This window comes from Dama dama, chromosome 15 (genome assembly GCF_033118175.1).
Source record: "Dama dama isolate Ldn47 chromosome 15, ASM3311817v1, whole genome shotgun sequence".
In the NCBI taxonomy this organism is placed as follows: domain Eukaryota; kingdom Metazoa; phylum Chordata; class Mammalia; order Artiodactyla; family Cervidae; genus Dama; species Dama dama.
In genome coordinates, this window is record NC_083695.1 from 46872458 (window position 1) to 46893612 (window position 21155).

The 21155-nt window shown below is 41.9% G+C and overlaps 1 protein-coding gene across 1 annotated transcript; it reads right to left on the bottom strand.

The window, feature by feature from the left end:
• Positions 1-756: 756 nt before the first annotated feature.
• MSMB (microseminoprotein beta) lies at positions 757-10773 on the bottom strand. Its single transcript, XM_061163083.1, has 5 exons — positions 10604-10773; positions 6539-6635; positions 5567-5614; positions 4957-5062; positions 757-981 (listed from the first exon to the last, which is right to left on the bottom strand). The coding sequence occupies exons 1-5, from the start codon at positions 10604-10606 to the stop codon at positions 852-854; spliced, it is 384 nt and encodes a 127-aa protein (XP_061019066.1). The 5' UTR covers positions 10607-10773; the 3' UTR covers positions 757-851.
• Between the last annotated feature and the right edge of the window lie 10382 nt (positions 10774-21155).

Sequence of the window (21155 nt, forward strand, 5' to 3'; positions counted from 1 at the left end):
GACTGTTTGCTTGCCTGTGATTTGTCATGTACACACACACCCAACTCTAAGCCACAAGAGAGCAGGGGCCTGGCTCACTACTGTATCCCCAGGCCCAGAGCACTGCCAGGCACCCAGTAAGGACCTGTTGACTGACGAAATATTCTGTTCACAGAAACAGCAAGAGACAATCAACATTGCCACCGTTTTAAGTTCCTAGGTTTTGAAAATTGATACTGGAGCCCTGTACTGGAAAACTGTACTGGAGCCATTCTCCAACTGCAAGTCAAGACTCCTGGCTTTTTCACACCCCACTGGGCTGCATGTGGTCTTGGAGGCACTTCTTCCAGGTTACCCTTCTCTAACCTCAGGCAAACACGGATGGATGTGAGGGACCCAGCAGATGCTCTCTGAAGAACAGGAAGGAAGAATGAACATGAAAACCTCAAAGAAAAGAGGATTTTGTCTTGATTTCATCTCAAAGACCTATTTCTTTTTTGAATTGTTCACCAGATAGTGGGTCACTGGGGCAGCAGGGCACAGATTATCAAAAGCAAGAAAAGCAGCAGTGGTCTTCTGAGTAAGGGATACACAATGATCTACTGGAGTGGAGGGAAAATATTATAACTTTTATCAACATTTATTTTTGTTTCCTCCTTTATCTGTTTGCATGCTTTATATTGTGTGTTATATCAATGCATACATAATTTATCAATTAAAAGTATACACATACTCAAGTGTTTGCTTAAAACATTTTTTACTAATAGGTAGGGTTATACAATCAGACTGTTAGAGGCCATAGGAGAATGAAGCCTGACCTGGGAGAACCTGGGACCCTCCGGGCGGGAAGCTCTGGGCTGATGAAAAGCACATTATAACACCCATGCCTTGACAGTACAGGTCTTTAATGGGTTCTTCTTCTCCAGCACTGTATAGGTGCAGGTCTTCTTGTTGAGGACTGCCTGACACTTGTCTCTGTCATAATCCGCAGGTATAGCTGCACTGTCATTGAGAGAAGAACAACACCTGTTAGAAGGAACAGGATGCCCAGCCTCCCTGGGGGCTAACTTTGAGCTGGAAGCTGCCCAAACTCCAGGTGTCTGGAGTGCCCCTTACCTACATAAGGGATTAACATGTCACCCTCAGAAATCTGCACCCCAATACACAGGGCCTGAACTATGAGCACAGACCATCCCTGACGTCATGGCTAAATTCCATCCTGCACATGCTGGACCGCAGCGAGTTCCAACAGGCGCAGAGGTCTGGACTCCTCTGAGGCCAGGCAGCTTACTTCAGCCTGACTCTTTTTGTCCTTGCTGCTCAAGAAGTAGCCAGCAGTACTGTTGCTTGAATGTGAGAAGGGAACTGTCGTCCCAACCCTGGCACGGAGGGCCTGTTATGTCAGGAGCTATCTCAGCCAACGGGAGCAATGGATCACTTCAGTCAGGGACCATGAAGCCCAGGGAGAAGATGATGAAAACTGGAAAATATCTCCCTGGGGAGAATCCACCCACACATTCAAGGACGCAAACAATTTTAGGGCTCATTGCCCTCTTGAAACCCACCTATAAACTCCAAATTTAAATTGCCCATCTTCAAAGTGCATACAAAATACAAAATAGCCATCTCCATGGCCTTTATGACAACGTTTCTTCCCACAAAGTGACCTTTGACTTATTTTAACAAAAGAGGACATTTCAATCCTATTCCCAAAGGGTAATATGGAAACCAAAGGAAACACTGGAAGAAGCTTTTCCCAAGGGTGGGTGACCTGGGTAGTGGGGAGTCCAGAGCAGCCTGGGCCTGGGCCACCAACCTCAAGCTCGATTGCTTCTGGGCAGCTTCAGATCTGGACAGTGTCCCCTAAAGAGTGCAATGAGTTAAGAAATTCCCCCAAAGAAAATTTTACCAAAACATGTATCACCAAAAAAAAAAAAAAATTCACAAGAGAAACTTCATAGGGAGTGATATAATTGTAGGAGAAAGGGGTTGAAAACTCTGAGCAGTAGAGAAAATGTGCCGATTTCCTCCATGTGGAGCTCTGTGCTGAGTGAGATAGGCAAGATGGCAGGAAACAGGGAAGGGGCTCTGTGGGCTCTGACTTGAAGTCAGTTTCTATCCCAGGATCGAGGGACATAACTGGTCTAGAGAAGACGTTAAATGTGATTTAAGTTAATGAATTTAAATGAATCTCTGTGTGTGTTAGTCACTCAGTAGTGTTCAGCTCTTTGTGATCCATGGACTGTTGCTCGAGGCTCCTCTGTCCATGGAACTCTGCAGGCAAGAATACTGGAGTGGTTTGCCATTCCCTTCTCTAGATGATCTTCCTGACCCAGGGATCCAACCCATTTCTCTTATGTTTCCTGCATGGCAGGAGGGTTCTTTACTGACTGAGCCACCAGGGTAGCCTGAATTTATATGAAGAATCTCATTTAATTAATTTATTTTTTTGGCCTTACTTCTCATCTTGCAGGATCTTTGTTCGCCAACCAGAAATTGAACCCAGGCCCATGGCAGTGAAAATGTCAAGTCCTAAACACTGAACCACCAGGGAACTCCCTCATTTAATTCTCATATTCACTTAATTATCCCTATTTTATGGTGAGGAAACTGAGTCTCAGCGAGATTAAGAAACAGCTGGTATACAAGGGAATGGAGATTCAGACTCAGTTACTCTGGCCCCAGCATTGAGGCTCTTTTCACTTCACTGTTTTCCACACTAGGTCCATGAGACCCCTAGAAAAGGATCCTAGAAAAGGATCACATTGACATGGCTGTGATGAGGCATCACAGAGGTGGGTGGGGAGGGTCAAATCTAGTGGACAAGGATGCTTTGGCCACTGTGGAGGGGTACTCTGATGTCAGAGAGGAATGGCTCAGTGGGTTTAATCTTGCTGATGCTATCACACTCCACAGTCACATTGACACTTGATACAGAGACAAAAATCAGGTTTCAGGAGCACAGAATCAAGGTTCAGTTGTAATATATGACTCAGTCAAGGCAATAACTGCAAACATGCTTCAGATAGCCAGACATACAGTCTCTGGATCTGATATTCCTTTTGTTCCACTTAGCACTTGGCATGGGGCATGCTCACCAAATGGATTCAGAACTTTCCAGGTACTTAAACCTCAGTAACACTTGGGTGTTTTGATTTAAGTCAAGTGTTTGTGCTTCTATTCCTTGGTGGTAGGTATCACAAGACTCTCTGAGGCACCTATTAAAATCCAAATTGCATGGCCTCATGTAGATCCTGACTCAGTAGGTTTCAGAGGTGGGCCCCAGGAATCTGTACTTCATTAAGCTTCTCAGATGAGTCTCTGATCAGGCAAGTTTGGGGAACACTTCTTTACACTAATGCTTCTATCATCAAAGCCACTCTTGTTCTTGTGAAACACTATAGGGCCAAGACTGATGTCAAGATAACAGATGGATGGGGGTGGGGAGGAGTGGAGGTGGAGTGGCTGATTTGGATGCAACTGCTGAGGAAACAGGAGAATTAGGACCACTTTGCAGGTACTCTCTGCTTTATTGGCCCAAGTACCAGAACTTTGGCATCCAGAAGAAAACATCTGCACAACCTTTCAGGTGACTTGAGTTAAACTTGAGCAGTGAAGCAACTTCGGATGCAGAATACAAAGTTCACTACAGAGAGCATCCTTTGCTCATCACATTCATACCCTCTGCCTGTGTTCAGAGCCATTCCTGTTCCTGCAAATTGCCACAGGCCAAGCGAGGCTGCAGGAAAACCAGATCCCTTCTAGAACAGCTTCAGACTGTTGGGTACCCTTTCCTGTTTTTAGCAACCCATATGGATATAGATATTTAATAATAAAAGTTATTATCAGGATTCAAAAATGACCTAAAAGAAATAAGCCTGAGGTAGAAGCAACCCATTAACAGATACATGGATAAACAAAATGTGATTATATATATATATGTATATACATATATAACAGTATCTATAGATATCTATGTATCCATACAGATAATCTATAGATATCTATATATCTATATATAATATAGACATAATTTAATACATTTAAATATATTATTTATATTAGATATATTATTATATATTTAAATTTAATTATATTTATCTATCTAATATATATGTGATATATTGAATGTAATTTTCTCCTTTTTTTAAAATTTTCTCCTTTTTGAAGCTGAAAAATGTTTACTGTATATATACAGTGAAACATTATTCAGCTTTAAAAAGGAAGGAAATTCTGAGACATGCTACAACATGAATGATTCTTGAGGACATTATACTGACATAAGCCAGTGTGGGTGTTCAGGATGAGCCTCCCCAGTATGTGCCACTTTTTCATGAAGCTTATTTTGAGCTAAAAGCAACAGACCCATTGCAGGCTCAAAAGAAACTACTGACCCCCCCCCAATACCAGTCATAAAAGGACAAATAGTGTACAACTCCACTTAGGGTTGTCAAATTCATAGAAACAGAGTAGAACGGCGCCAGGAACTAGGGAGAGTAGGAGACGGGGAGTTATTGTTTAATGGGTCTGGGATTTTAGTTTGGGAAGAAGAAAGATATCTGGAGATGAATGGTGGAGATGGTTGCACAAAATCGCAAATACACTTAATGCCACTGAAAGTTACTTTTTAAAATGGTTAAAATGGTAAATTTTATGTTATGTATATTTTACCATGATTTAAAAAAAGAAAAGAAAGAAGTAGGATTGAAAACTAAACTTCCTTCAAGACGGGATTTGGGGATTTTGGTTTTTTTGTTTGTTTTTTTAATTTTTTGGCATGGCTGCCCAGCATGTGGGATCTTAGTCCCCTAACCAGGAATCAAGTCTGAGCCCCTTGCATTGTAAGAAACGAGTCTCCACGGCTGGACCACCAGGGAAGCCCCAGGATGGGATTTTGAAAGAGGGAGTAGCTGTTCCTCAGACAGCACCCCAGCAGTGGCTGCCTCCCCCTCTCAGCCCGGTTGGCTTGAGACTTACGTGTTGCAACAGTGAATCCCAGCTTCATCACAATGACAGCTTTCACAGTTGTCAGTGTTCCAGTCTGATTTCAGCTGGTGTGTGACTCCACTGAGATCCGTGCATCCTAAAATAATGCATGTGGCATCATCAGCAGAGTCTTAAAGTTATGCAACCAGAAAAAGGACACTGGGGCTAGTTGGTACCCTCTACTCCACCCCACTCAGAGAGAGAGAATCGCAATGATTTTACAAGCATCTCAGAAAAGTACTCATGTATTCATTCATGGCTAAATTCAGTACTTTCTAACTCATGCTACTTTTTTTTTTTTTTAGTTGGAGGCTAATTACTTTACAATATTGTAGTGCTTTTTGCCATACATTGACATGAATCAGCCATGGATTTACATGTGTTCCCCATCCTGAACCCCCCTCCCACCTCCCTAACTCATACTACTTATCATATTTTCCTTATAACAAGATTAAATCTATCGAGAGTTCATTTCAGAAGGGACATTTCAAGAAAATCTAAGCCCCTCCCTCTTGAATTAGATAGCTATTATGAGCCAAAATTGCCTGATAGCTAACTTGCCAAACCTGAGATAGAGAAAAAAAGAAAAAAAAGAACCCACCTGCCAATGCAGAAGACTTCGGTTCAGTCTCTGGGTCAAGAAGATCCCCTGGAGAAGGAAATGGCAACCCACTCTGTTATGCTTGCCTGGGAAATCCCATGGACAGAGGACCCTGGTGGGCTACAGTCCATGGGGTTGCAAAAGAGTTGAACTTGACTTAGAAACTAAACAACAGCAACAAATTATGAGCCTTGGAGTACTTAGGGCGACTTTTTTCTGCTATATTATCTCTGGATAAATGCCTCTTTTCTCCTCTTTTACTTGGTTTTCAACCTCAAAAGCACATATGAAACATCTTAGACACTTAAAAAAAACAAAACAACAACAACAAAAAAAACCCTGTGCCTGGGTACTAACACAGAACAAAGAAATCAGACTCTCTGGGCATGGGGCTCAGGCTGCCATATTTTTGGACATTTCCCTCAGTTGGTTCAAATGTTCAATCATGAATGAGAACCATTGCTGTCGATCCACGGTGGTCTGTGGCTCTCATGTTTGCTTGAGGGACCAGCAACATTAGGACCACCTGAGCTCATGAGACATGAAGACTCACTCCACTCCAGGCCCACAGAATCAGAATCTGTACTTTAGTAAGAGTCCCAGAGGGTTTGCACACACAATTAGTGTTTGAGAAGTACTGGAATAATTAATGACTCTCAACCCTAACTGCATGTAGGAGTCAATCAAGAAGCTTCTAAATATGTAGATCCTATCCTTGAGATTCTGATTTACCTGGTTTTGAATGGGGCCTGAACATTAGTAAGCTTCAAGAATTCTCCAGGCAATTCTCATACAGCTAGGATTGAGAACCACTTTCTTATATAAATGGAATGTTGAAGTACCTCATTTTACTCCATTTATACGTCTGCCCTAACCCTCTATCTCATGCAGATTTAATGTTATTCATCTGCCAATAGTTTATATTTACTGAGATACAATCAAACAACAAAACATTGAAAAGTCAGGACTTACCATTAGATGTAGAGCTCTCATTAGGTATGAAATAGCACTGGGCATTGCATAAAGTCACAAAGGTGGCTAAAACCACAAAGCTGCCCAGAAGAGCATTCTGTAAAGTAAAGAAGGGTCAGGGAAGAAGAATGAATGGATTCAGTTGGTAATTATTGACTGAGTGTCCTGTATGGGGGGTAGCTCAGGGCCCTGCTGGACTCTGACAGGTGGTTCGAAGGTAGAGTTTTTATCTTCAGATAATCTAACAAAGAAACAAGATCTATAAAGTTACTAAAATTAACTGGGGAAAAAGCAAAATGTGAGTGAAAAGTCATAGAGCAATCATTTTAGTGTGCTATTTTCTTACAGAGGAGTTCAGGAAACCCTTGTGGATAGATTTTTAGCTGCTTTGCAGGGCATGTATAATTTAAATGACAGAAATAAGGGAATGAAAAGAGTTTCAAGAAGATAATAGAATGATGAGAAAGATAATAAAACATTGACAAAGATATGAAGACAAATAAACCACAATTGGAGACTTGCTGGAGCTAATTGGGAAAGTTAAGTTTCTTAGGCCACAAGGCTAAGAACTTCAGTTTCCAGATGATAAAGGCATTGCTGATGGCTGATGAACATATCAGCTCATCTAGGCTGATATTGGATCTGTAGAACAAAGGAAAGCATCAGATTGCTCTTGTCATCATTTTGAGGTAAGCAAACTAAACAAATAAACTTTAAGGTGGGAATTTCCAAGAACCTTTTAAAAAGGAAGATGGGATGAGGGTACTTTTTCTGTAAGTGTCTAAAATTAATTATGAGCTGATGCTACTTGAAGTAATGTGTTGCTGATATAAAGAGAGACAAATAAATGGAACAAGATAGAAAACCCAGAAAAAATACTTATTTATGAGTAAATATACATTATTAAAATAAATTTAGTCTTTGAAATCTGTAGAGAATGATTATTCAATAAATGGTATTAGAACAAATGGTGAACTATTTGAGGAAGAAAAAAAGTTAATTTTCTACTTTAGTTCTCACAATAAAATACTTTCTAAAAGGATTCAAAGGTTACATTTTTACAATAAGACCATGAACTAATCACAGAAATACAGGCAAATATTCTAAGCAGAAAAGGAAAAGAAAATAAATAGGTTTAAATATGTAAAAGTTGTAAGTCATAAAATTAAAAAAACAATTATCAAATTTGGAGAACATCAATATATGAAGAGTTTCTATACATCAATGAGAATAAGAGAAGCATAGCTGAAAGACGATAAAGGAAACAAAGTGACATTTCACACACACAGGCACAGACCCTAATAGAAATGATGAATAGATACATGAGAAAGTTCCACTGACACATAACACAAGAAATGTAACCATGTAGATAAAACAGAATCATAACAGGGTGACAAAAATAATGATTTAATTTATAACACCCAGAGGGAAATAGAGACATATATGGGAAGTAAAATGCACAAGGGTGGTTTGTATTAGAACAATTTTTATGGAGTGTATATCCGTTTAAATTCTTAAAACTATTTACAACCTCTGCCTTCATCACTTCTAAGTCTTTTCACTTCTAAGACTTGATCCTAAATAGAACAGCACAGAGGATATCAACTTCTCCTCAAGGATGTTCACTGCTGTGGGAAAATAGAAATAATCAATGCTCAAGAACAGGACTGGTTTAGAAGATGAAGATTCAGAGAAGAAACCGGTCAGCTGAGGAAGTAAGAGAAAATGAAGTGATGTGAGTAAACGATCACTATATATCATTAAGTGAAATACAGGTTACAAAGCAGTTTGCTTGGTGTGATTCCTACAATGTAAAAAGATACAGAGAGAGACTGATGGTTTTGTGGCACATTTTAACAAGTCATTTTTGAGCTGAGGGATTATGACTATTTCTTCTTTGGACTTTTATTTTCTAAATTGTCCACAATGAAATGCCTTGATTTTATGATCAAAGAAATAAATGAATTCTCACAACAAACCCTCCATACATTTAACTCACTCCAGGACTTGAGGCTGCACCTGTTCTCCCTGTTTTTTTCTTTCGAATAATCTTCAGCTTAAGATCACTGTGAAAACCTGAATGTTTTCTCAAAAAAAAAAAAAAAAAGCCAGCCTCATTAGCAAAATTTCTGCTCTCTTCATCCAAAAAGGGGGCTACTGGAAGGGGGAAAATGATCACAGAAATCTTGAAGGTCTTGTTTCACCGAGTCTCAGAACAGAGGTGTCAATGAACATGAGCCAGGGTTGCGGTCCAGGGTGAGTGAGGAGTGCAGAATTCCCATAACTCCTGCAGGTCTGAGCAGAGGCCCGTGATTCAGTGACTGGAAGATGGAATCCAAACATGGTGACACAGGGAGAACCAGTTATTCAGTTTTGAGATTAACCAATTGACACTGTCTCAAAAATAGCTTGCCACTGGCATGCATTTTCTCTCTCTCTCTCTCTCTCTCTCCCCTCGTGAAAAGAGAGGTTCCCCTACTTGGGTGGGCATCACCTGGGTTGCTAATAAGGAACACCCAGTTTCAAGCTCATTGAAGAAGGATAGGGCCTGGGGCTTTGAATATTTACCAAGTGCCCCAGGTGAGAAGCACAAGAGAAATTAACAAACCCAGTGCTGCTGCAATGTGCATATGAATCCCTGGGGGATCTTAGTAAATAAAAAGCAGGTTCTGATTCAGTGGAATTTAATGAGTCCTCATTCTAGCAAGCTCCCTGACAATGCCAATATTGCTGGTCTGAGGACCACTTCTAAACAGAGAAACTCTAAACTTCCTTCCTGTTCCCTTATTCTAGCCTTCCACAGTCCCTCCCTCCTTTCTCTGCTTCCTTTCCTGTCTTCAGTAAACATGGGCCCCTGGTACCTGCAGGCACAGGGGACGGTGCAGCTATAAGGTTGGCATCTGTTATATTTTCTAGACGGTGGGGCTTTGTGCTCAGCCTTAGATGAAGCAGGCTGGTGGTGCTCCTAGAAATTGTGTCCTTTGAGCTAAGTCACTGCTCCTGGAAGAGACTTGTCCTTATGATCAAGAGTCAGGGGTCTTCAGAAGGAGTCTGAGGCTGGGCAGGGGTCCTGTCAGGGCTGTAGCTTAGGGTTAAGTTCACCCTGAAGCTGGAGGAGGGGGTCTGAGCGGAATTGGGAGGATCCCACCATTTTTCTACTATTTCTAGCTCTGTCTCAAGACAGTTTCTGAAGCGTGGCCTGAGGGAGGATACTCTCCAGCATCACTTTCTACTCCTTCCGGGGTAGGGGGCCACTTCCTTCTCCTTCCCTTGCACCCTGAGTGCAGCCCACTCCATTCCCTTTTACTTATTCTACAAAAGGATACTTTTTAAAAGATCAAGTTTAAAAGACAGAGAAGGGTCAGATGAGTTTTTATGGATTTTGATGCACATTTCTTTCTTAATACAACTTGAAACAATGAAAAGGGCCTAGGGTGTTGTCCCCAAATTTCACTGAACATAAAAATCACCTGGGCAGCTTAAAAACCCTGCAACTCAGGCAGGCCTCACTGCAGACCAATTAAATCAGAATATATGGGATGGGAGTCAGGTATCAGTATTTTTCACTGACCCCCAGGTGATTCCACTGCACGGGCAAGTTTAGGGACCACTGGCCTAGAGAGAGGGGCTCCTGGGTTCACGTCTCAGCTGCCCAACAGGCTCCTGGTGAGATCCCTGAGGCAGCTTCTTGCCTTCCCCAGGTTCAGTTTCCTGTAAAATGACACAGTACTGTAGCTCTGAAGTTATATTTAATTTCACAAATCACTCACTCAAAGCCAAGGAATTAAAGAATTAGAGACATATATGAAACCCAATTTAATCCCCAAATTACTGGAAGAAATAACAGCTTAGAAAACAGAAATAATGCTAAATTCACAAAGATGTTCCCAAGCTTCCAGATGCTCCTCCTCCTACAGATTGTATTTCAAGAATAGAAGATTCATGACCAGGTCACATTTACCCTGAATAGTACTCAGTAGAAACATCCATCACAGTTTATGAAAATAAAGACTCTACATATCTTTTTTTTTCCTTTTCTTTTCTGTATGAAACCCAGTTACCTACCATTGTGATGAGCAGGAGTCCTTGCAGGCATGTGCATCCAGGGAAAGTCACACTGCACTTATATCAGAGACAGCAACCGCATGTTTGGCATCATTAGAAAAGATAACACGCCAAGGTCACATTCAGTGTTTACAGAGGCTTGACTATCAACAGGAAAGTATGGTTTCAGATGATTTATGAGTCGTTCATAAATCAGGTCTCCACCCCAATCATGTGTTTACCCTTGCTGTTCCCACCCCCAATATGCATTTGCCTCTGATGTGAAAGAGCAGAGGAAGAGAACACTGCTTTCCTGAGCCTTCCCTTGTGCTGAGTGGGTGGTTAAGCACAGGGCCTGTATCTTTTTTGATTTCACACACAAAGAAATGAAGACTTACAAAGTCAGGTGTAGAAGGTGGGCTTCAAGAAGGAACATAAGAATAGTTTAGTGGTCAGCCCAGCAGGCTTCCTGAGGGTATGTTTTGAGACAACAGAAATGTCCCAAGCCACTCTCCATGGCTTGAGGACACAGCACCCTTGCAGCCAGGGTTCCCTGGACAACCCAGACTTTCTAAAACCCCTCTTCAATCTGCAGTCGTTGCTCCTGACTACATCAGGCAAGCTTTCCTTCTCTTTGTTCAACCATGATCTTCTGAAAAGCCCTGCATGCCCATGATGGCCTTTGGGGAGTTGCATCAAAGAGAACCTTCTGGTATATTTGAGGAACTTAGCATTTTACTAATTTGCTCGGGCTGCCATAACAAAATATTTTAGACTGGGTGGCTTAAACAACAGACATTTATTTTCCCACAATTCTGGAGGCTAGAAGTCTGAGATCAAGGCTGTTAGCAGGGTTGATTTCTGCTGAAGTCTCTCTCTTGGGCTTGTAGATGGCCACCTTCTCGCTGTGCCTTCACAGGTCTTCTCTCTAAGCACATCTGTGTCCTAATCTCCTTTTCTTACGAGGATACCAGTCATATTGGATTATGGTACAGTCTAATAATGACCTCACTTTACCTCTTTAAAGGCCCTATCTTGAATACAGTCATTTCCTGAGGTACTAGGGCTTAGGATTTCAACATACGAATTTGGGGGTTAACACAATTCAACCCATAGCACCATTATATCCCCAAGTGTCCCCCTACAGCTTGCCACAGTGCCTAAAATTTCACCCTGGGTTTTCTTCTGCCCACAGAGGTTCACTCTTACTCAATTGGCTCTTAGAGCTCTTCGGAGCTGGCCATGTGATCTTTTCCAGTGCCAGCCTCTACCTCCCCTAAAATAAGCCTTACATCCCCAACACCGCTTGGGGGAGCTCTCCTGTTCCCCTTAAGGGGCTACCTTCCTTCTCACCAGGGACCCCAAAGGCCCCTGCACACTTCTGCTTTCATCTCATGTGTTTAAACTGCCCGCTGCTGCCTCGAAGTTCCTGAAAGTCAGGGGCACATTTGTCATGGTTCATGGCCCTTTGGTCTCTTTTGAAACAGGTGTGAAGAATCTCACACAATGTGAGTCCCATCACACCTAAGCAGCACCTAGGACTTGCCGTCCTAGAATCCTTGTCACAGGTGTGTGACTTCAGCTCCACACTCCAGACACACTGAGCAAGACCCCCTTAAGAAGGACACATGGCAACTGCCACTATACAGAGTCCCCAAGGAAAGATGGCAGTGGCTGACGCTACTCCCAGGGTGAGGGTGTCCAGAGTGCGGTGTCAATGGCATGAGCGGCAGTGACTGTGAACAAAGGCAGTGACGTCTTGCTGGAGCCGTGAGGTTTGGGAGTCTATCTGGCCTCGTGGCAACCAAGCCTATCTCTCTGGCCTTCCACAAAGCCTGTGAGCTGCCTGACATCTTTAATAAATTTCTTTCCTACTCACAGACTGGAGCAGGTTTGTGGCTTGCCACTAAAAGCTCTGTGACCAATTAGCGACCGTAACTTATTCTTGTCCATGTTCTTCCCAATGACTGACCCAATGCCTGGCACAGAGCAGGCATGCAGGATAGAATCACACTAGGTGATTCCAGGTATTCCAGCAAAGGAAAAAGATCCTGACATTGTCAACCAGGGCCATAGCTAGAAAGTGCTCACCAGCTATTCACTAGGTGCTACAAGGAAGGCAGTGCCTATCTGTGTCCAGAGGAGCTAAGCTGGGGCTTCTGATGGGGAAGGGATTTTGTGAGCAAGTATGGGGGCTGTCCACAGGGAGCGGGGAGGAAGGAGCGCAAAAATGAACAGTCCTCAGATGGTGCTGCAGCCAGCTCTGTCCAAACCTGCCTGACAAATTTTCACAGTTTGATCCTATTTCAATTTCATAGACTGAAAGGACTTTTTTTTTTTTTATTAGTTGGAGGCTAATTACTGAAAGGACTTTATTTACTTTTCTTATTTTAGATTTTTATACACACACATGCACGCAGTGGTAGAAACAAAGAGAACGTGGAGATAAGCAAAATAAATTCTGTGAAATTTTTAAAAAAAATTCTGTGGTTGTCCTGTCTGAAGAGAACTATTGTCAGCATTTTGGAAGATTTCCTTTAAGAACTTTCTATGTATATCTATCTATCTATCTATCTGTACCATGGATTGTAACCTGCCAGTCTCCGCTGTCCATGGAATTCTCTAGGCAAGAATACTGGAATGGGTAGCCATTCCCTTCTCCAAGGGATCTTTCTGACCCAAGGATCGAAACTGGGTCTCCCGCATTGCAGACAGTTTCTTTACTGTCTGAGCCACCGGGGAAGCCCCAGGTATATTTTCATTAAGGAAAGGCAAAAATCATAAGCACTTTCCCCCAAGATAGAACATGTACATAATACTATACATAGGCTATAGAATGTCATTACAGAATCTGCTTTTCTCATTTAGCAATACTCTGACCATCTTTGTATATTAACTATTTTAATGCCTACATTTTATTCCATAGAATGGCTGGGCTCTCATTTACTTAATCAACCTCCTCTTGTTGAACACTCAGGTTGTTTCTGACTTTTTTTTTTTAAGAATTAGGAACACCAACCTAGGGATTTTGTTTTTTAGATAAAAATTTCCCCACACTTATACTACTTTCCTTAGGATATATTCATAGAGGTAGAAATTCTGGGTTGGAAGTATTATTTCATTATTTGCTAACCTGAAAGGTGGGAAATGTTACTTTGTTTTAGTTTACTTTTTTCTGATAATTGGCAAGATTGGACATTTTTGGTATATTTATTTGTCACCTGTATTTCTCCTTTTGTGGGTAGCACATTGCCTTGTTCTTTTACCTACTTTTCTATTTTGATGGTATTTATATTTTTCTTTTGGATGAGTAAATAGGCTTTTAATATATTAAAGATATTAATCTTCAACTGTCACAAATGTTAAAATTTTTCCCTCACTTTTTTAAATTTAGAACACTGACTCTGGAGATTGAACTAAGGAACGAGTAATTTTCCTCACCTCTATTTTTACCTTTAATGTGGTATTTTGACATACAGAGATTTTAGCCTTTTTCTTAGATCTATTGGGTATTGACTATGCAGTTCCTGCTTTTATTTATGCATGATTAATAGCTAGAAAGGTCATGAGGTTCCCTTTTGGTGGTGTACCACATTTCAGAACATTTTGCTTTCAAATAGGTAATTGTATGTATCTGATAAAAACATTTAAGAAAAAAACCTCTCGTCTTGTCTCCCAGACTCTCAGTTTCTCTAGTTAGAATTGGCTATTACTGATCCCTTAAATATCTGTCTTCCTAGAGACGGTTTATACAGACATATTTGTGTGCACTTGCCTTTTGAAACACCATTCATAGCATGTTGCACACATTGTTCTGCATTTGCTTTTTCCTCTTTTCCTCTTAGCGCTCTACTCTTTTTAATACTTGCCTAATAGAGATTTGAGTTCGATCCCTGGGTCAGGAAGATCCCCTGGAGAAGAAAATGGCAACCCACTCCAATATTCTTGCCTGGGAAATCCTATGGACAGAGGATGCTGGTGGGCTACAAATGAGCCCATGGGCTCACAAATGAGTTGGACACAAATTTGCAACTAAACATTAATTATATCCTACCATCTGGCTATAGGGTAACAAGTCTCTTATTGATGAGATCACTATTTAAGTTGCTTCCAGGTTTTACTCTTACTAACCATGCTGCTACAAACATGCCTTTGAACCCCATTCCCATTAAAAAAAAAAAAAACCTTTTATCTTTAAATAATTTAAGATTCACAAGAATTTGCAAAAACAGTACAGAGAGTTCCTGTGTATCATCAGCCAGCTTTTGCCAATGATAACATCTTAAATAACCATGGAACATTTTCAAACCAACAAGAGATTGACCTTGATACAATGTTAACGTACTAAAACTAAACTATAACTTTACTCTGATTTTATTGGTTTTCATATGCACTTTATGGCAATTTCGTGTGTCCAATTGCCACTTAACAGCACTTCCCACTTGCCTTCCTGGCCCTTTTCTACTTGTGTTATTTTCAAAGCAGCATGGGGATAAGTGTAGGTGCCCCAACACACGTGACATCTTACAACAGCTTTGTCCTCACTCAAATAACACTGGACACTGCCTAACCTTTTCATGATCGACAATCTCTACCAGATGGTCTTTATAAAGGTCCTCGATTCATTGTCAGTTTATCTCTGGATGTGTGTGTGTGTGTGTGTTTGAGAGAGAGAGAGAGAGAGAGAGCCTGGAATAGCAGGGAGAGTCTAGGATTCATACCACTTTAAAAATATTTCACAAATTTGTTCCTTACTTTTTTCCATAAAGATGGACATGATAAATTAAAAACAAATATGACATATTGGGGCAAGGGAAAAATGATTTCAACTAGTTCAGTGACTCCACATCTGCCTGGGTGTGTGATCCTGGGCAACACACTCTAAGGAGTGGCACAAGCTTCCTAGTGCTAAAAAGTCAGTATCGCTTCGGAAGGCTTAGGATCCTGCGCTCTGCAGGCAGACAGACCAGAACTGGACTCCTGATTCCGAAATGTTCACTGTGTGTTCTCCAGCAAGTTACTTAACCTCTCTGTGTTTAACTATTCATCTAAAAGGGGGACTATAATAGCACCTACCTCTGTCGAGTTGTTCTGAAAATTAAAGGGGGTAAAAGTACTAAAAGTAAAGCCAGATCACCTCCAGTGGTTTCTCATCCTGCTCAGAGTCAGGCTGGAGTCCTTCTGGGCCCATCAGCTCCTCCATGACCCTTGGCCCCCTGGCCCCTCTGACCGTGTCTTCCCTGCAAGCCAGTCACAGGATCCATGCCTACTGGCCTTGCCCTCCTTGCAGACCCCCAGACATCTCCAGATCTTTACCCAAATATCACCTTCTCTGGAGGTCCTTTCCTGAGCAGCTACAGACCATCTACCCACAGGCCCATCCTCCTACCTGCCTCCTCTCCCCTTCCCCACTTCATTTCTCTGCCAGGCACTGATCATCACAACACCTATTTCTCATTGTCTCTCCCTCCCCCAGCTAGGACATCAGCTCTTTTAGGGCTGGTACTTTCACTCTTTTGCTCATGTCTTTATTCCCAACCCTCAGAAAAGTGCCTGGCACAGAGTAGGGGCTCAACAATTTGTGTTGAGGGATTGAAAAACAAAAAAGGGTTTGCACAGTTCCTAACACCCAGTTCGTGCTCTGTAAATGGAACCACAGCTGTATAAACTGAGAATGATGGTAACACCCACCAGGCCTGCTGCGAGATTTAAACTAAACCATGTAAGTCCGAAGCGTTGTAGAAAGTGTAAAGTGCTATGCAAATAGGGGAGGAGAGTTCTTATTACAAGGTTGTTTATTGATAAGCTTTTTACTCATTAGAACCTTCATTAATTGTTTGGACTGCTGCTTGGATCTCAACAGATCACAGCTTGTCACAGATTAACCATGTGCAGGTTCGTTTGTCCCCATCAGGGTGCAAAGCTTACTGTTCCATGTTCTGCCGGTACAACTTGCCAGGATAAATGCTTGGCGAGGGGGCACACATGCTCTCCACCTTGTTTCAGCAGCATGTGCCAGTCTCTTCCTCCACCCAAGTCACTACTGACCTCTGGGGGGCATTTGCCACACCATCCCAGGCTCCAACTATCCGGAGAGAAAATTTTCCATTACTCTCCTTTGAAATTGATTTTAATTTATTTATTTTATTTATTTAATTTAATTCACTTTAATAATTTAATTTTATTTTTATTTTTAAATTTAATTTATTTAATCTTTCTGTAATTAAAAAGGACAATGTGAAGACACTCTCCGGGGGAAGATGGCTTGCTTAGCAGCCAGGTCTTTAAGGGGAGTAGTGTCCTGGTGGGGTTGCCGTGTTCTAGGCTGTAATGTTCTGCAGAGAAAGCTGGGTCTACAGACCAAAGCATTGCATGTTCTGGTCTGTGAACCCACAGGGTTGCACCAAACTCCCCAGAAGCCCATATATGAATGCTGACCTAACCAGGTCCCTCTATCACACTGGGTAGCACAAAAGGGAAAAGAAACTGCATGTGTCGGGAGGCTGCCCTGTGGCAGCACTCTAGTGGCCAGTGAGGGGCTTCCTGGCAAGATCTCTGAGTTCTCCCACTCTGCAGACTGGGACAGAAGACCCTCTCACTGTCCAAGAGCTCATGAAAAAGAGCGCCTGATTGGAACTCAGATATGCTGTCTCCAAACTCCACTCTCTCCTGTGTCACTGCATCTGTGGGCCTGTCTCTTCTTTTAGAAAATGCCGCCTGAGGAGCTGGGTGAGTGCAGAATCAGAGGGAGATTTAGACCAAAGGCTAAGACAGAAGTACGTTCTAATCAAAGTTCTGCCCCTCCTAAAACCTGGGGCAAATTTCTTAACATTTCTGATCCTTATTTTTCTCATTTATTAAGTAGAGATGATGATCTCCATCCCAAAGAATTGGCCTGAAAAAATAATGAGAAATGTGTCTAAAGTGTTCAACCCAGTTCTAAGTAAAGGGTGATGTCATCTTTTTTTTTTATTATAAAAGTATTTTAGTATAAAAGTATTTAATGTATAATATTATATTAGTTTCAGATGTACAATATAGTAATTCAACATTTAAATACATTACAAAATGATCACCACAATAGTCTAGTAGCCATCTGTCTTCATACAGTTCTTAACAGTTTTATTGACCATATTCTTTATGTTGTGTTATACTCCTCTGATTTATTTATTTTATAACTGAAAGTTTATACTTAATCGCTTTCACCTGTTTCACTCAAGCCGCCATCTTGTTCCTTCTGGTGACCACTGGTCTTTTCTCTGTATCTATGAGTCTGTTTACTTTTTCTTTGTCCATTTGTTTTGCTTTTCCATACATTTCACTTATAAGCGAACTAATACAGTATTGGTCTTTCTCTGACTTATTTCACTTAACATAATACCCTCTAGATCCATCCATTTTGTTGCAAATGGCAAGATTTCGTTCTTTTTTTATGGGTGAGTAGTACTCTTGCCTGGAGAAACCCAGGGACGGTGGAGCCTGGTGGGCTGCTGTCTATGGGGTCCCACAGAGTTGGACACGACTGAAGTGACTTAGCAGCAGCAGCAGCAGCAGTATTCCATTGTATACCAAATCTTTATCCATTCTTCTACCGATAGACACTTAGGTTGCTTCCATATCTTGACTATGGTAAATAATGCTGTAATGAACACAGGGATGCACATATTTTTTTGAGTTAGTGCTTTCATTTTCTTCAGGTAAATACTTGGAAATGGAATTACTGGATTGTATTCTATTTTAATTTATTGAGGAACCTCTGCGCTGTTTTCCATAGTGGCTGTACCAACTTACATTCCCATCTACAGTGCACACAGTTTTCCTTTTCTGCACATCCTCACCAATGCTTCTTATTTGTTTTTTTTATGATGAAGACCACTCTGACAGGTGTAAGGTGGTATCTCATTATGGTTTTGATTTGCACTTCTCTAAAGATTAGCCTCTATTCCTATGACTGTTGGCCATCTGTATGAATTCTTTGGAAGCTTTTGCACAGTGAAGGAAACCATCAACAAAACAAAAAGGCAGCCTACTAAATGGGAGAAGATATTTGCAAACAGTATATCCTGCAAGGGTTAATATTCAAAACATGTACATATCTCAAGCAACTCGGTTCCCAAAACCCAAATAATCATGACCAAATGGGCAGAGGATCTGAGTAGGCATTTTTCCAAAGAAGACATACAGATGGCCAACAGGCACATATTATGATTTTTGGTGATGACTGGTGCCACCAAGTAGCAGCAGCTTGTTGCATTCTTCTCCCCTGGGAGTCTGGCGGCCAAGGCCTCCTCTGCTCTGGGACGTGCCGCTGATGCCCTGCTTGGTTCTGTCTCTGTAATATCCCATCTGCTTTCACACTGGGGACGGTTCCATGAGCCACAAGCATGAAAGCACCCTTTACTGGGAAAGCACCCTTCCCAACATGTGGTCTATAGCTGGTGATTCTGGAGAAGAGGGAAGATAGAAGCAGTTACCTTCTATAGGTGGGTGACCTCTATGCATGTAGGCTTTTATTTACTAATTTTCTCTCAGAGGTAGCCTCAATGTCACATTTTATGAGATATCTTGTGAAATCCCATTATATTTGCTAGGTAAACACTTTTCCTGATGATCTCAAAACCTTACTTCCCTATAGTTTGGTTCTTTTCTGTAATTTCACAGGTAGGCCTTTAAGAAAAGGTGGGTAAAATACTGGCACATTGAAGAAGAGTTTTGATGCATTTGTTTGATAAATATTGGCTGAGTGACTGTTTAAAGTTTTCTGATCGTACAGAAACCTTTTAAGTCTCAATCCAGGATTATCTTATTTTCAGAGATACAACTTTCCTTCACTTAACCCCAGGGGAGTCATGTTTGCTAAAGTGATAAATAGCCTGTCTTTTAATAAAATTAACATAGATCGCTGCTTCCAATGGGAGAGAGATGTTGCCAAAAAACATTGCTGGCTCTTTATGTATTTTTTTGCCAAGTTGATTTTACACGTGAACCTTTAAAATGTTTCACTGTAACAAACTGTATTATATCGGTTAAACAGAAACTATTGTAATCAGCAGCATCTCAGAACTAGAGGGACCCTCCAAGGACTGTGTGCTCTGACTTTATGGACAAGGACTGAGATTGGGAGAATCCAGTGATTAGCTAGTAAATTGCAGAGTTCCATACATTGTCAAGGGAAATGACTGTAGTCTCAGGGAGTGGAGCAAAGGGCAGATAAAGAATGAAAGTGGGTCACCTCAGGTTCATCCGAAGTATAGAAATAATAGGACCAACCTGCTTATCTCCCAGGGTGATCTCCCATTTGAGGAAATTGATAGACAGCAAAGAATAAATATAAAACACTTTAAGACAAACTAAGCTTTTCTTGCTATAACCATAGCAAGGAGTGTTCAGGAGTTCCTGGTGAACAACTGTTGGTCTAATTTTTAATGTTTTGGGATGAGCCATCTTTGAAATGGAAAATACTGTTTTGCCAGCAGGAATTCAGTCCTGCTGACACTTGGGATTAAGCAGATGATGATGGGAGAGAATACGACATTCTCTAAGATGTCCTTGGGAAACCGGGCTTTGAAATGGAGCCTCCATAATAGACATTGTTCTTGTAGATAATTTTTCACAGAGCCTATAGAGCCAGACAAGAATGATCAAGGCACATTTCCAAATCAGTCTCAGCCACATTCTTGTGTCTTCTAAATCGCTGTTTCTGGGAATATGGGCTACTGTGGTTAGAGGTGTTACTTCCCCTGAAATGCGGTTTGTCACACAAAAGAGGGTGGATTCCAGTGAGACGTCAGCCAGAGTGAGGTCCTCAGCACCTCACCTTCTGCTGCACCCAGTGGAGCCAAACCTGGGGAGCAGCTTTACAAGTCCCAAGCCTCAGCTCTGCCCCATGAGTTGCTCAGAATCCATAGAATCACACAGCCCACAGTGGAGGCTGCTACAAGATGGGTACCCAGGATCAGGGTGGCCCCCACTCACTAGTCTTCAAGGTGATTACTTATCTCCCATCTCTCACTCTGCATTCCTTCCAGAGCCTGTTCAGATTGTTTTCACTTCTCTTAAACCTCCCACACACCTGTGAAGCTTCCTTCACATCCAGAAGATAATCTCACAGGTAACAGAGGTGAGAACTGCCCACCTGCCCCTACACAGTGACCTGCACCTTCTCCTATTCCTATCCTTTCCCTTCAGGTGCCTTTTCTCTATCAGACTTACTGTCTGTATCCCACCCCACCCCCACCTCACATACAGACACACACACACAGACACACACACCTTTGTAGGGACTTTCCCCAGCCTGCCTGGTGACAGGTGGTCATGAAGGTGCAGATGGAAAAGTATCCAGCACTCGAGAGTTGTCGAGCTCCCAGCCAGGGAAAGTGTGATCCTCACCAAAGAACCATCCTCCCTGAAGGCCCACGCAGCCCCCTGTCAGTTTTTCACTTTAGAGCCTGATACCCTACGACTGGGAACTGGGAGGCCTAGCATGCTGTAGTCCATGGGATCACAAAGAGTTGGACACGATAGGGCGGCTGAACAACACCCCCACCACCACCTCCATCCTCGGGAGGACCAG

Coding starts and splice junctions, on each gene's coding strand:
- MSMB (XM_061163083.1), bottom strand. Junction 5,615..6,538: donor TGAGAGCTCTACATCTAATG/GTAAGTCCTGAC, acceptor TTCCTTCTCCAG/GGGATCTTCTTGACCCAGAG. Junction 5,063..5,566: donor GAAGTCTTCTGCATTGGCAG/GTGGGTTCTTTT, acceptor GCATTATTTTAG/GATGCACGGATCTCAGTGGA.